Raw genomic sequence first — 15,545 nt, forward strand, 5'->3', positions numbered from 1 at the left:
TCCCGCGCTGTGACGTAAACGTGAGTAACGTGAGTCGCAGATGCTGCGCACGATCGAGTGTTGTGCTTTATTCGGCGTTGAGACTTTTCTTGCGAAAAAAAGAAAATGTATACATATATATGTACACTCTCCCTCTTTCCACCGATCTGGCGCCTGCGAAATGCGTGCCTTCGGGCGTTAGTAGCGTTGTTTTATCAGTTTTTATTACTCTTTTTGCTTTAGAGGTGGGGTGACCTCACGTGGATGGGGTGTCACCCTCGGCCGCCGCCAACGGTATACACTGCGGCCCCGGAGGATAATGCCGGAGGGTTCGATCCTCCCCGCCTCCTTTCTTTTTACTTTATACATGAACCGCGCGGGGTGTGTGCGCGCACCTATGGCTCACCTTTAAGCTCGTGCTCCGGTTAGTTCCGTGCACTGAGTCCGAAACGTATTGCGGCCGCGGCGGGTTCATCGAACGCGTGGGCCGTAATGGCCGTGTTGCGGTCAGGTGTAGTTGACGCGACCGGACGTAACGACGTGCACATAGTGTTATGTTCCCTGGCACGACAGAAAGCTGGGCTGGCGTAAGCCAAACTTAGGGCAACTCTAGCGTTACATCGGTCTCTTTAAAGAAGGCTGTAATTCGCTGGATACACGTCGGGCCAACGTTGGTCCTACATTGGGCCAGCCCTAGTCCAGTGTCAGGTGCCGCTTTGTGTCCAGCTCAACGACGATTGCTGCGCAAACGAAAAAAATATATTATTGCGTTTGCGCACTCCTTTTAAAGAGGCCTGTTTTTGAGCTCGTTTGCACATGTGATGTGAGAAGTTTCCGTGCAGCCGAGGCCGTTCAGTTTAGGCATATCTTAAAGGCGTCACTTCTAGACAACACTTTCTACGTACCAACGCCGACATTCGTGACTTGGTAGGCCTAGGAATTTCTGATGTTTCATGTGTGAAAACTCGGCGCCTAAAATTATGAAACGTTACAAGAGTCTTACTATGGCGCGTTACGTAGCACATCTGCACTGCTTAAAGACTGCTGGTCAATACAACATGGCGGCTAGAATATATATATGCCACCATCACGACATGTTGCGGTGCGTCCATTGCACAAGAGGAACAGAACAGACGACGCAGGGCGATTTCTTTCTCCTAGGCGGCTCGCATGTCCTGCAATCTCAACAGAAGCACTAGCATAATCCGGCGCAGGACATGAGATGAATTGTCCAGATTACGAAGCGGGGCTTTAATATTAATGAAGTCTGACGCGCCGTATGGGAGGCGCCTCGATGCCCAGACCGTCCCCGAATTCTTCCCACTTCACCGCGCGGTCAGCCATTTCTGTACACACGCAGTACGTACCGAGCAGAAGGCACGCCCGCGCCACCGCGTGACGGTGCACCGAACTAGGAGGCGTCCGGTGCATCGGACCGTGCACGCCGCCGCGCGGCTAGTGTAAGGCTTCGGTCTCGGGAAAGCTTTTTACGCACGATCCATTTACGAGGGCAGCGGACAGCGACGCATAAGCGCGTGTATGCGCGCGCTAAAGCGGCAATATCAGGCAGCAATACTGCAACAGCCCGCCCGAAGCACATATAACGACACGGCCGGGCAGCACACTGTGTGTGAGTCACGCGCACGTACACACTGGCTAGTCCGTGCCACTGGCTGTAACCCCAGAGCTCGTCCACGGTACACCGGTTTCCGCGTCGCGAGCTCGAGTCGGACCTATTAATCACGAAGCGGTGCGCGCGAGCGCGCGCGCTGGGCGTTGGCATGAACCGACGGACGAGCGAACGGTGATTGGCCATGGCAGCGTCGGTTTTCTAGTCTCCTGCGCCGATCACGGATTTTTTATTTATTTTTTTTTTTTTGTCGTCTTCGTCGTTGCCGCTGCTGCTGCACCTTTCGGGAGGGTTATACCGGCGTGTTGTCGCTGAGTCACGGCCGCCTCGCCTCTCGATCGCGTCTTTATTACGGGTATACACCCACCCCTCTGCGCGAGTTCCAGCTGGTGTTCTCCATGATCCGCAGATGGATCTTCCCTGTCTCTGAACGGGGGGCGGAACGGGCGGCTTTGAAGCAGCTGGTTTCGAACCGAACCCTCCTAAGCTCGTAAGGTGATGCGCGCCCGGAATTGGGTTGCGTGACTCCACCCTGGGCCTGCCTGACTCGAACGTCACCCACTCAGTCCTTTTTTTTTTCTTCTGCACTTTGTTCACATTGTAGCTCGTAGCGCTGTAGTGTTGTACTGAGTGTGGTGTACACACGTATTTACATGTACACAGCCAGGATTTGCTTGGCATCTTGGCAATTAACAAAAACAGTAGGTGGGGAGGGGGGAGGCTCGGACAAATGGCATTTGCCAAACATTTATTTCATACTTTGCTTGCAAACTGCAATAGCGACTAAATAGAGTAAATAAATTGTTTTTGCATTGTTCAATCACTTATTGAGAAATCTGCATGGTAGGGCAGGTCTCGCGAAGCAGTCACATTATCATGAGTTATGAGTTCTGTTAAGTTATGTGGCATTAACGTTGGTTCTGAAGTAGTGAAAACTGCTCAGAGAGAACAGTGCAGTGAAATGCTGAGCACTGCGTTCGCCAGGTTTGCTGATATGTGACATGTTATACTCACCATGATAAAGTGGCAGTAATTTTATGATAAGAGTTATCGCACTATCATTGACACAGGACGCATATTTCTTGTCCCACGCAGGCCATCTCTGAAACAGCCAGCAACCTGCTGGAACTGAAGCAGAGGCCAGCGTGGCAGGACCTGAGCTCCGCTGACCAGAAGCAAGTGCTGACCATGCTCATGGCGGCTCTGGAAGAGAGTGCTCTGCTCCTGGCCGAGTCATTCTCGAGCGAGTCATTCTTTCCCGTCGTCAAGTCTAACATACGTGAGTCCTTGTTGCAAAGTTCTGTATACTAATACAGTCATGCTGTCATGGAACAAAGCTGGAGCGCTTGCTTTTAGAAACTTAGAATGGAAGTTCTGATTTAAATTATCGATTATTTGACTATACGTTTTTGGGCTGTGATGCTCAAGAACATCAGTGTGACTTGATGCCCTTACTCAATATTTAAGGCACAGTAAAGATGGTTGACAGTCACATGGATTCATTCTTTAGCTGTATCATTTCATAAAGTGTCAGCGATCATAGGCTGGCATTTTAAGCAGGTGAACCTCAATATAACGAATGCGGTTATAATGAATTATTGGATATAACAAATTGTTGGATATAACGAATCAAACTAATAATTTCTTATTGTAATTTCTTATTGTAAGTTTGTAATGAATATGTGCTTATGACTAATATTGGATATAACGAAGGTATTTTCTTGTTGGATGCAATTTTTCTGTAGAGATGGTTGACTGAATTTTATCAAGTTTACAATCTGCTAGATCACGGTCTACTAAGTGCATGAGTGAAGATGATTAGTTGAGGTACTCGGTATATTAATAGGACTTTATGTAGTTCTCCTGTAAGTTAAAGTATACAGACAGCAAGCAAATATGGTTGGTTTGAGAGCCTATTAGTTTACCTACCAGATGATATGGATGAAGCAGAGTCAGTGCTTATAGATGTGCCCATGACTCACTGTGCTATCTGTGCTTTGTTTTGCAGTCCTATCTGTAAAGGTCATCGACTCTCGGTGGACAATGAACATCCAGTTTCCATCAGTAAGCGAAACTCAAAGCTTGCAGTGGTCCGGCATGCAAGATTCGGTTCTCCTACCTGTGGAGTCCATAGCACAGTTCTCAAAGCACGGTAATAATTGTCTCTGTTTTCACACATGGTGTATCACTGAGGCTGATATTGAAGCCTGAAAGGTGTGTTATCATATTTACTCGATCTTAACATGCTTCACTCATGATTTTAATGTGCACTTGACGTTTGCAGCCAGGAATGAAAAATGCAATGTACAATTATCATATTGCAAAAAATAAAGAATGCAGTGTCCCTGATTATTCATTCACAACAATTCCATTGTCAGGAACAGTAGCAGCAATTTGTGTGCACAATAAAGAAAATTTATTGCTTCTGAGTCACAGTGGGACTTGAAGTATCACTTATTATTGCTGTCGGAGGGCTCCTTATCATTGTCAATAGCCCAGAGCATGTCATCTTCTGTGCCATCCATGGCAGTTGAAGTACCACATTTCTTAAGCGCCTTGCAGACCACAACTGCCTAACCAACTTGGAAAGTGGGTATGAGATGCAACAGCTACCACAACTCCTACAGCTGTGGAGAATTGTGGATTGAATTGAATTAAGGCACCCTTTAATGCCAGTGATAATAGGTTGTCACTATTGCAGTTTTGGTTTCGTTCTTGATTCCAACATGCATGTAATTTTTCACTAAACTTTTTCCGCAAAGTCGAGTAAACATGGTAATTTTCTGAAGCACTGCATTTTGTCGCTCAAAACCGTCACTAAAAATGGTTCTGTCTCTTTCAGGTCTTGGCAAAGTTGTGTTCATCGCGTACAATGGTGTCGAAGATTTCTTGAGGCCAGAGCCGATGGTGAGGCAAGGGATGGATAGCTACATCAGTGATGATGGATACAGCGAACAGCCGAATGTCGTCTTCAACCCCGGCACGCATGTTGTAAATTCACGAGTAGTTGCTGCGTCCGTGGGTCGCCATCGCAACAGCCATCTTCCGCAGCCAATAACTGTCACCTTGAAACACCTACAGGTAAATTGATTAGGCCATCTTGTCTTAACTTTATTGCTACAAATTTTCACATGTAGAGAGTAGCAGTTGTAACTGTTTATCACAATACCAGCTTGATTTTTACCTTGCTGAGGTGATTGGATTGCGCATTGAGATTGTATTGTGACTGTTTACTTAAAGTGCCAAGTCATTAAATAAATTTAACAAAATCAGCAAATTAAAAATAATTCTTAGCTTTGCACTAAAAACAAAAAATTGGATTTCTATTAACTGCATATCTCAAAACTTATAAGGCTATGTCACATCTAAATCAGCCTTATAAATTATATAAAACAGCACATTTATGTGGAATTCTTTAAAACTTCTATTCACAAATTCTTTGCATACTTTAGAGCAGTAGCATGTCAATTGTATGCACTTTCTTTTATGTCCTCACAGATTCAGTTTACGGAATTGTGACGTTCATTTTTATTTCAGAGTTCAAAATTTGTTAACTTGGTGGCTCCGAGTTATGTTATAAATTTCCTCATTTCTGGCAGTTTTTCTAAAGAAAGATCGAGGGCCTAAATTATTTCAAGTGTGCCCCCATCAGACGAACTTCATTTTTCTTTTGAATGCAACAAATTTTATTGAAACTCAGGGGCGGTCACCTGGGAGTTCTTCTCCATTCCATGTGCATTTTAGCAGCAAAGCGCAAGGTTAAAGCTTCCAATTATATGTCCGGTGCAAAGAAAATTGCCTTACAGAGGCATCTTCTGTGGTGTTTAGAGAACTCCTCTAAACACGCTTCTTTGTTCTTCAAAGAAATAATGTTTGTCTGCGGTTCTTTGCAGGAAAACAACGTCAGCAACCCTCAGTGTGTCTTCTGGAACTACGACATGCAGACATGGTCCACCGAAGGCTGCTGGGTGCATTTTTACAATACAACGCACACAACCTGCGCTTGTGACCACCTCACAAACTTTGCCGTCCTCATGGAAGTGCAGCCAGTACAGGTAAAAAGAAAAGCAAGAGGATGCTTAATTTTTGCTGTGCCTTATTGCAGAGTAGTGACAATTTAGCCATAGGCAGCAGACTGCTTTAATGTGATGTGTTCTATCATCCTACAGGCATACAGTACAAATCCCAGGACGTTGAAAGTGATAACCACTGTTGGATGCGTCCTGGCAAGCCTTTTTCTTCTGGTGACCATCATACTCCTTCACATATTGAGGTATGTAACAGAGCATCAAATTGAGTACAGAAAGCTTTAGAATTTGTTATAGTTTCCAGGCACTCCTTGTGTCAGCCCCAGAAACTTGCAAGTAAATCGTTTATGAATGTCTCTGGACCAGTTCTCATAAGCTTTTCATTCATTATGTGAATTGCAAGATGAACTTGTAGAAGTTTGTTTGGGTTCTGGCAGGCCATTCTTGAGTATAGATATATGAAAAGGGAAAGAATAAACACACGGCCATTGATGACTCGGCGGTTGCTAGGTAAAAAATGGAGCACTACACCAATGCTACTTTGTTGCTAACAATGTTGCTTTTTGTTTTCATTTGCACAGCTTCAGAAAGAACGACCGCCTCTGGATTCACAGAAACCTTACCCTGTGCTTGCTCATCTCTGAGTTCGTCTTCATTGGTGGCATCAGCCAGACTCACCTGCCCATCCTGTGCGGTGTCGTGGCCGGTCTTCTCCACTATTTCCTGCTGGTTGCATTCGCCTGGATGTTCCTTGAGGGCTTCCAGATCTACACAGTCCTCATGGAGCCCATGGATGGCCACAGGTCTCGGCTCTGGTGGTTCTGCAGCCTCGCATACATCGCACCTGCCGTCATCGTTTCCATCGCGGCCATCATTGATCCCTACAGCTTTGGCACCTCCAGCTACTGCTGGCTGGAGTCGCAGAACTACTTCATCTTCAGCTTCGTGGGCCCCTGTGTGGGTGTTGTCTTTGTAAGTGTTGAGTTCTGTTTCTGTCATCTTTACTAAAGAAGCTCTCCTGGAAAAAGCGCTTAAAATCTTTAAGCCCCTAAATAACATTCGAAGTCATTTTTTTTCTTGTTTTCAATGTACACCTTATCTCAAAGAAGTAAGCACCTCTGTGCGACCATCAAAAAGGTTAGGTAAAGCCAATGTGCCTAAATGCCTATGAAAGAGCATATGTGACCTCTGTGTACATTGGAATTGTATTACTGGCTGGTACCACATAAACATCACTTCCAAGTCTCAGGGCTCAATTAGTAACTCAAGGAGGGGTGCCGTTCGATTTGAATAGTTTGCTCTTTAGTCGAACGGCAACTTTTGCACAAGTTGACAATATTTTAAGGACGAAAATCTTGAGGTGGCATGCGATGTTTAGAGAAATCAGTTCAAACCAATTGATTTTGTGTACCACAGTAGAGCTCTGGATAATCAACAGCCGAGATCAGGCTGTCAACTTTTAAAAGATGTAAAAATGTTTTTTCCCAGTATTCTTGTTTTGACGAGTGGTCATGTCATTCTCTTCAGGGCTGTGTCATCTTCCTCTGCATCTCGGCCTGTGTCCTGTGTCATCAAGGGAGCACCACGACAGCCGTCAAGTGCAAGGAAGAAGCCAAACTTCGGAGAGTTCGGTATGTCCTTTTTGTCTCCTAGTGTGCGTGACATTTTGTTGCACTGCCTCTGCTAAACGATCTCATTTGAAATTGTGTGGTGGATGATGGCTTACACTTGCATCAAACGTCCTGAAGAAAACGAGCAGACAAAAAGCACGCATTGCCTCCAATGTAATGAGGTGGACACCATCCCTAACATGTGCCACCTGACCTAATGTGTGTAGTAAATGCATTATGTCACACAGCAGTTCGTACAAGAATTAAATGTAGTTCAAATACCACGTTTCATCAACAGCATATCAGTACAAGAGAAAAGTGAAGTCAACAATGCTTTGGCTTTTCCATAACAAACTGGTGCAGTCGAACCTTGATATTAGGAACACGGTTATACAAGATTATAAGACAACGAAGTAAATATGGAATCTTGTTTTCTGATAGCATGTAATGAACATATGCTTATAAAGAATATCGGATAAAACGAAGTTATTTGCATGTTGAATGCTACACCACTATTATGAGGTTCGACTTATCACAACAAGTTGAGGGACAGTTCTGTGTGCGGCATTTCAAAATGCGCCCCACCATTTTCCTCTACCCTCTGAGCCCAAAAAAACATTTTGTTCATTTGGTGTTGACCTTGCTACCTACACTGCCTTCACAAACCTAAATTATACTTTTGTCATCTCTTTGTTACCTTCCAGAAGTGACATATGGTGGGCTGTCTTTCTGGTGGCAATCATGTCCCTTGCCTGGGGCTCTGGCATCCTCTATGTCGTCAAGTACACAGCCATGTTTGCGTACTTATTCTGCATCTTCAACAGTCTACAAGGAGCTTACTGTGCTCTTCTTCTGCTGCTGGAAGAACGAAGTGGTAAGCACTGTCTTTCCACATGCAAGTGAAGCTAACAGTGAGAATGTTAACCATCCTCTGCTTTAAGCAACTCAAAGGGCGTGATTCCTTCGCAATTGCAACTTGAAAAAAAGCAAGAAATATAACACTCTGCACCAAGAGATGTATCACAGTGCAGGCAGCTACCACTACAGTTAGTCTTCCCTAAGTAGTAGACCCTTGTTATTTTATTGCCAGTTGATACGATCTCCTGGTTTATATGTTCATTGAAGATGAACACTGCAGATGCCCTCTTCGGGCACGTGAGATGCAGAAATGTTTTTGGGGGCAACTATCTTACTAATTTCAATTGAAACGGAAACATTAAAATTTTAAAAAGTGGTGTTCGAAAGCGGTGCTGGTCTTAGGACTTCTTGCTAAGCAGACGTGACTTTGATACTGATGTGCTTTAGTTTTGCAAAATCTAGTCTAGCATATTTGAGCCAATTAGCTATTTTACCATTGGAAGCTTTCTTGCTACTAACTTCTGTGTCAGCCACATGCCCTAGATGCAAAAGCTGCAAAGCCTAGTTGCGGCACCCCATTAACCCAGTAGCAGCGGCATTCTGTGGCAGAACACGAGGTTGCGGCTTCGATTCCTGACCCCCGCGGTAGCATTCTGATCGGGCGAAGGCAAAAAAGCTCATGTGGCATGCTTTGGGTACTTTAGAGAACCCTGGGCATTCCAAATTACCTGGAGCCCTTCACTGCGGCATCCCTCATAGTCCGCTGTGCAGGAAGGTTCGAGCTGTTAAATCCCTTGAATATATTTTATGCTAAGTGTTTGGCACTGCCTTAGTAGTGGCACGAGTCACACTGACCCTGAAACACCTCATGGCAGGTGCAAGAGGAAGTGCAGCGGGTCTTGAAAAACGTGCCCTGGCTTCCCGAGTGCCTGCGACGTTCTTCCGGGAACGAAGACACCCCTCCGCCGCACGTGCTGTCCAATGGCACTGCTGCTCAGCTCAGTGTGGGTACCCCCCCCATACTACCCCCCTCTGTATCCTCTATTGCGCCAGGTATAGCACCGGCACTTTTGCACCACTTTATGCACATTTTTTACGTTTTGCCGCCCCCCCCCTCCCTCCCACACCTCGGTAGCTTATCCCCGGCTGTTGCCGGTAGAGCTTGCCCCCCTTTCTGCCTGCGTACCCATGTTACTGGGTGGAAGCCGTCTGTTTGTTTGTTTGGTGGCGGTATGCAGTGTGCTGTGGCTTTCTGTGTCTCCTGCTTAACGTAGCTTTGATGTTAGAAATCGGCTAATGTCAGTATGGATGCATCCAGACAAGACAGAGGTGCACAGCAAAACGGAGACTTGAAGCGGTCAACAGCTGTCAAACAAGGCATATTTTTCGAGCTAGTGAACTAGTCCCCTCGTCGAAACGTTGCCCCTAGAGGCGTCCCTTGTTCAACTCCAGCTTACCCCTAGCATGGAGAAAGTGCTGGTTTAGGAGAGCATGAGCTTGCACAGCTTAGGTAATGGAGAAGGTTTACGAGGAACAGGTTGTAGACAGCTGGAAATATGTAGAAATTAGAGAATTCATAGACAGAGAATATGTAGAGAGGAATGCAGAGAAGTCAACCGAGAAAACACAAAATTGACAAACCTACACAGGGGAAACAATAGAAAGTTGAGAGAGGGAAAGAGATTGTTCCTTGAACATATATGTGCACAAGGAAGTAGTCACAAAGGCAATCACCTGGGCCAGTTAATACTAAAGCGCAATCATGCCTTTGAGGTGTTATACTACACTGATTAATGATGTCAAATTTTTCGGTAGATTGTACTTAAAGGAGAGATAAGGGGACTCAAATGGGCTTATTAAACAGTGATAAAGAAGCATCCGCACATCATATCTTTTCATTTTATCTGAGCGTTTAAGTGCGACAGGGTTATGCGGCATCACATTACATTATCCTGTAGTAAATTGTTCTGCAGATTTATATTACCTAATTATATTAATGGTAGCGATTTGTTCAGTCACACAATATTCATGGAAACAGAGGAATTCATCAGCATCTGGTGATTTAGCAAAACTGAGCTACACAGAGAGCTTCAATGTGCCATGGAATGAAGATTCCAGTGTTCTTTTACCAGTTGTTTGATAAAAATTCTCATCACCTCCACACACTGCAAAGCAGCTTTGGCATTTTATTTGATAAGCGCAAACATCTTGCATGTTGTATTGCTTTATTTGGCATCACTAGACAATATCATAAGCAATAAGTTTTGTGCAGGCCTGTTCCCTTGTTCCAGTTACAGAACAAAGGTGCAATACTAATAATTACCAAAACACTTCGTTGCCATGAAAGACTATTTCTACTTATCGTTTACTTGCATTACGTAAGCTAGCTCCATTTCGAGGATGCTGATGGAGTTGAACTGCAGTAACATTCCCGCCATTTGTGCGTTTCTATTTCAATTTGTTTGATGAAAAGCCAAACAAAGACACTGTTTCTATTCTATAACCTCAAAGTTTAAAAGTGCGGACAAAGATGTATTGTTTGTTTACAATTACTTTCTTCTTTTTACTTTTTCTTGCAATGTATCCTTCTTTATGACACTGCCATTCCACTTTTTAAAATGTGTAACCTTTAGAAACCAATTTTAGGGCACGAGTAGCCGCAGTGGTTATCCTGCATACCGTCACCGCTCTTATTTCATACAGTCATTGCAGTTTTTTTTTATGTTCTGGTGCTGGTGCATTGAAAAAGCTTGTTGGCGCAAACTTTCTAATTGCTGCTGTCGCAAGGAGGCAGCTTTAGAAACTAACACAGTACACAAAAATTTAGCCTCCTCTTTACATGCAAGTAATCCTCGTACTAATTACTAACTTTCTTATCACGCATGCCTGGTTTTGTAAGTCTGCATCGCCTGGCTATTCTGATGTTCTTTTGAACTTGTCTTTCAGGTTGTCCAGCAGTCTTGGAACTCACAGGACAAAAATTCTACAGTTACCCCAAAGTTCACCATACCAGGTAAGGAGTCAGATGGCTTTTGTTGAATGTCAGATGATCATACAGAAAAAGCTTGAAAGAAAAATGCCATTATTCATGAATCAGGTTTTTTTCTCTTGTATGTCGAAGTAGAATGTACAAGGAGGATCAATATGAAATGCAATTGGAAAGCCAATAATTGCCTTGTTTTTTTTGCATTCAAATGAAAGATAAAGTAAGGGAGCGCTATTATCAAGTTTTTCAAATACTTGGCATCACAGTCATGTTGACATCTGCTTCAAGCCCTGCCACCTTGAACGCACTTTACACCCATACTGCATTCATGCTTACCATCACATGACCTTGCCTTCATGTGCAGCCAGGTTACTTTAATTGTGTTGATACATAGTTGCAGGATTGATGAAAATTATGCAGAGTCATTTCCGCAAAGCATACTCCATTGCAGACCTACTTTTGGTGAACGCATTCTCATGACTGGATTGCCACCTTTTATCTTTTTCCAGGTCACCAATCTATGGACAGGGTCAGCAACAACCGCAGCCTAGCACTCGCTTCTCCCGGTGCTAACAACAGGATGCTGGAGGAAGGGCAGAACAACATCAATGCCCTTAGCCAAGTCTCAGGAGGCACGTTACACCGCAGCTCGGCCAGCAGCAACATCAGCGCCATCAACAGCCCTGAACAGCAGCAACCGCCCTCGCAGCACCACCCCAACAAGCTCCAGCGGACCCCAAGCCACCTGAAGAGCGGCCAAGCGGCCCAGAACGGACCCCATCACCGAACTTGGGCTCACAGCCGGAGGCCGGGACACTACTCGGATTCGTCGAGCGTCTACAGTGCGTTTGCGGACCACATCTATGAGTCCATCGACGGTGATGCCTCCTCGGTCGATCGCCTGTCCGACGTCCCGCCACCGCCCGCGCCTCCCCAATCCGAGGCGTTCTACGGAGACCTGTCAGACATGAGCCAGCACTCCTCATCCAGCTACGGCTATGACCAGCGGCCCTTGCTCGTCACGCCATTGCCGGGCAAGTACCAGGCCACACCCCTGGCACACGTCATGCAGGGCTTTGCAAGGGACTACGCCACGTCTTCGCCAGAGATGCCGCGCTATGGTACGGAGCAGCAGAGGCACTATGGCTCAGGCCGGCGCAAGCACGACATCGTTGGCTTCAATGGGCCTCCTTACTCACCCAAGATGCTGTACGAGGCCGCCCTGGCGCAGAGGCTAGAAGACGCCCCGACAAACTTCTCCTCGGACTCGGGAATGGTCGCTGACAGCGAGGATTGCTGGGGCACATCACCGACGCTGCCGGACTTGTTGCACGGCCCTGTGGAGAGCAACCCTGTGGTGATGGCGGTGTTGGACGGTGAAAAAGTGGTGAGCAGGATTCGTCCGGATGCCATGATGACGGCACCATCGGATCCGAGATTGCAACAGCAGCAGCAGCAGTCTCAGCACCAGCAGCGATACAACCTCAGCACGTACTGCTAACCGGAGTCGTGTGTGTGATTGGCACGTGCATGTGCTTGTGGGCAGTGCGCGTGTTCTTTTTTTTTTCCCCGCTTAGAAATTCTCGTCGCATAGGACTTTTAAGAAGCAATCGTGTACTTAATTGAAATGGACTGGCACTTGCGAGGGACGGACTGTGTGTGTTCCCCAGTCCGTCTACCCGTCCACGAGAGAACTTTCTTTTCATGTCTCGGAGGAAAGCAGGTATAGAAGAGAGGCCGGTTCTTTGAATCCTAAGCATCTAGTCGTCGAACACAAGAGTGGAGGGGGAAGTGCTAGTCGCTGGCGAGAGCAGAATTGGTACAGCCATTCTTGCTTACTGCCCGTGATCGGAGGAAGAGCACGAACGTCTCTCGACTCCTTAATTTAAGAAAACAAAATGACGAGAGACTGAACGGTGCTTTTTGCTAAGAAGCCAGGTCTAATCGACGGCTTTGTACATTTTTTTTAATTATTGCTGTAAGTACAATGTAAATCTAGACATTCGCGCCTGTATTTAAATGTCCTTGTCTCATGTTGTCTTTTTTTTGTCCTCTTGGAGAATGTTGCAAGTGAACCCAGGAGAAGAGCAGGCTGGTTGTTTTTGTCTGTCTTGTAAATAAGGCGTGTGAGAGCTATTTTCGCAGTTTCGTAAGTCACCCGCTGCTATAAGCAAAGCGTCACCAAATCACCGACAGTGCTGTACATAGTATAACGGAACAAACATTGGTTGCACAAACTCTATTTTCTTGCTGCCACTTCGGTCCTTGCGCACGCCAAGCTTGTCATCCGTGACCAGTCCAATTTTACTCTAGCCGATTTTAAACAAGATCTGCTTCAAAAATAAAAAATTCAAACAGAGAAAAAAAAGCAAGACTCAAGCTTGGTATAGGCAGCATTCGTGTCATTTTTTTCTTATCATCACAGTGTGCTGTCACCTTTCATGTCTTGAATAGCACCCCCATTGATACATTCCTATAACCATCTCAAATTTGAAGCACACTAGCAATTTGCAGCAGCCTTTGCCTTAGAATATCAATTAAAATCTCTATTTCCTGTGTGAGGCTGCAGAGATGTTGCAGCTATTCTGTGATCCCAATCATTGCCTAAGTTATCCAGAGAAAGGACAATGTGTGTATCTGCGTTAAGGAGAAGTTTCGAGCGATTCAAGACTGCCGGAAGCTGTTATTAATTTATGACGTTCGAAGTTCTTGCCTACGACGGCTCTGGTGTCATGGCTCGAACAAATAGTGGTCATTTACCGGCAGCATAGAAGGCTGAGTGAAGTTGAAAGGTCTGTGGCCTTTCTAGCACTTGTTGTACAGAAGTGTGCCAAATAAAAAAAAATGTTTGAAATCTTGCAAAGCTGTTTACAGGCATTACTTGGTCAGGCTAACCAGGATACTCTCATCATCAGGGGCTGTGCATAGCCTCAGCTGCAGCAGGCAGCATGGTGGAGCGACTGGCCTAGAAAGGTGTTGTTGGTCCCGGGTTCGATCCCCTGAACTAGATGAATTTTTATTCAACTGCGAAGCCTTCTTTTTGAGAAACCTGTATGGAATTCCTTTCTTTGTGCTACTTCATGTACACGTTTTTTTGTGTGGCAAATGAATGAATGCAAGGAAATGTATTTGCTAACGAGGCACTCAAGATGAGCAATGAGGTGAAGTGTTTCTGTGCGGCTAATGAATGAATGCAATGAAATATCTGAGTTTATTATCGAGGCACCCTGGAGGAGCACCAACATGCAGGGTTTTGAATTTAGAAATTTTTCTATTTTTGGGCCTTTTATTTATGTGTTTTCTTTGTTGCACAGAAATTTCCAACAGCAGTCAGTACAAGTCTCTGGCTGCGTCAGGAGGCAGTGTAATCCAATTGCTTATTGATAAACAAATAGCTCTGAGCAGGGGCGCTCATAACCCATAACGTTACCGTGAACTCCATGAAGGCATCACAATGAGAATTTATTCTTGCGACTTTCCTTACTTAGAAGCCTCGACGGGCTTCAAGACGAAAATTTCTTGTTTTTAACAATAGGGAAAAAATGTTCACTTTACCCCATGCCAGCACTCGCACGTACTTGCAAGAGAAAAGAGGAAAAAGGAAGAACAAGAAAGTGAGTCACCATAGTGCAGTCTGAATAGCACTTGTCCGGAGTGGTCGAGTCGCTGGCAGCTCCAGCGTCCGCAGTTGCTCCTTTGAGGTAGCTGCAAGGTTGCACTTATGCTCGTCCTATAGCACACGGGCCTAGCATGTGGATCGACCATGTGTGGTCTCATTGTGGCGCTGGCCTGTGCTTTTTTTTTTTTTTTTTTTGACAAGCGACGGCCAAATTGAACGATTGCTGCAATCTCTGTATTGCAAGCTCTGTAGAAAGGTAAGACAGATTAGCCGAGCCTCCATGATCTTCCAGAAACTGCCAAAACATGGAGAAAGGTGAGAAAAAGAAAATTACAGCGTCTGTATATTGCGAACATTCATCACATTTTGTGGCTGTGCCTTGGTACACGGAATATCAGGCACAAGATGCTTAAGGAGGCCAGGCCGCATGTTCCAGAGGACTTCAACTGTTGGGTGACGGACAACGGAAGGGTGGCTGCGCCATGACATCACTTAGCCATGCACCACTTCGCCATTTCATACGACCGCTCCATTGTTAGAGATGGGCAAAACGGCTCACTTCAGTGAGCGACTCGGAACGGCTCAGCTCACTGAAATGAACCGCTTCATTTGAACGGCTCACTGATTCACTTGAATCTGTAACCTGTGTTATGCGAAGCTAGTTAATTGGCTTTGAAAAAACGATGTATGCATAAGTAGAATAACTGTGTTATAGGTATTTTCACTATATTTAGAGAATATTTATCAATTACTTATTTGAAAAGTGCGATAATTTTAAATTGTAATGAGCCTTTCTTTTCTGATATTGGGGATAAAATGCTTACGATACTGTAAC

At 45.2% G+C, this 15,545-nt stretch overlaps 1 protein-coding gene across 1 annotated transcript in view; it reads left to right on the plus strand.

Annotated features, from left to right (window-relative positions):
• LOC119433519 (latrophilin Cirl-like) overlaps positions 1-13,954 on the plus strand; it is a 290,667-nt gene extending 276,713 nt beyond the window's left edge. The window contains 12 exon segments of the mRNA XM_037700760.2: positions 2,705-2,888; positions 3,618-3,761; positions 4,452-4,690; positions 5,503-5,664; positions 5,779-5,882; positions 6,219-6,609; positions 7,165-7,268; positions 7,952-8,087; positions 8,089-8,121; positions 8,981-9,109; positions 11,052-11,118; positions 11,601-13,954. Of these exon segments, the coding sequence (XP_037556688.1) occupies positions 2,705-2,888; positions 3,618-3,761; positions 4,452-4,690; positions 5,503-5,664; positions 5,779-5,882; positions 6,219-6,609; positions 7,165-7,268; positions 7,952-8,087; positions 8,089-8,121; positions 8,981-9,109; positions 11,052-11,118; positions 11,601-12,592 (2,685 nt within the window). The 3' untranslated portion in view covers positions 12,593-13,954.
• The last annotated feature ends 1,591 nt before the right edge of the window (positions 13,955-15,545 follow it).

Source organism: Dermacentor silvarum, chromosome 11, assembly GCF_013339745.2.
Source record: "Dermacentor silvarum isolate Dsil-2018 chromosome 11, BIME_Dsil_1.4, whole genome shotgun sequence".
NCBI classification, from domain to species: Eukaryota; Metazoa; Arthropoda; class Arachnida; order Ixodida; family Ixodidae; genus Dermacentor; species Dermacentor silvarum.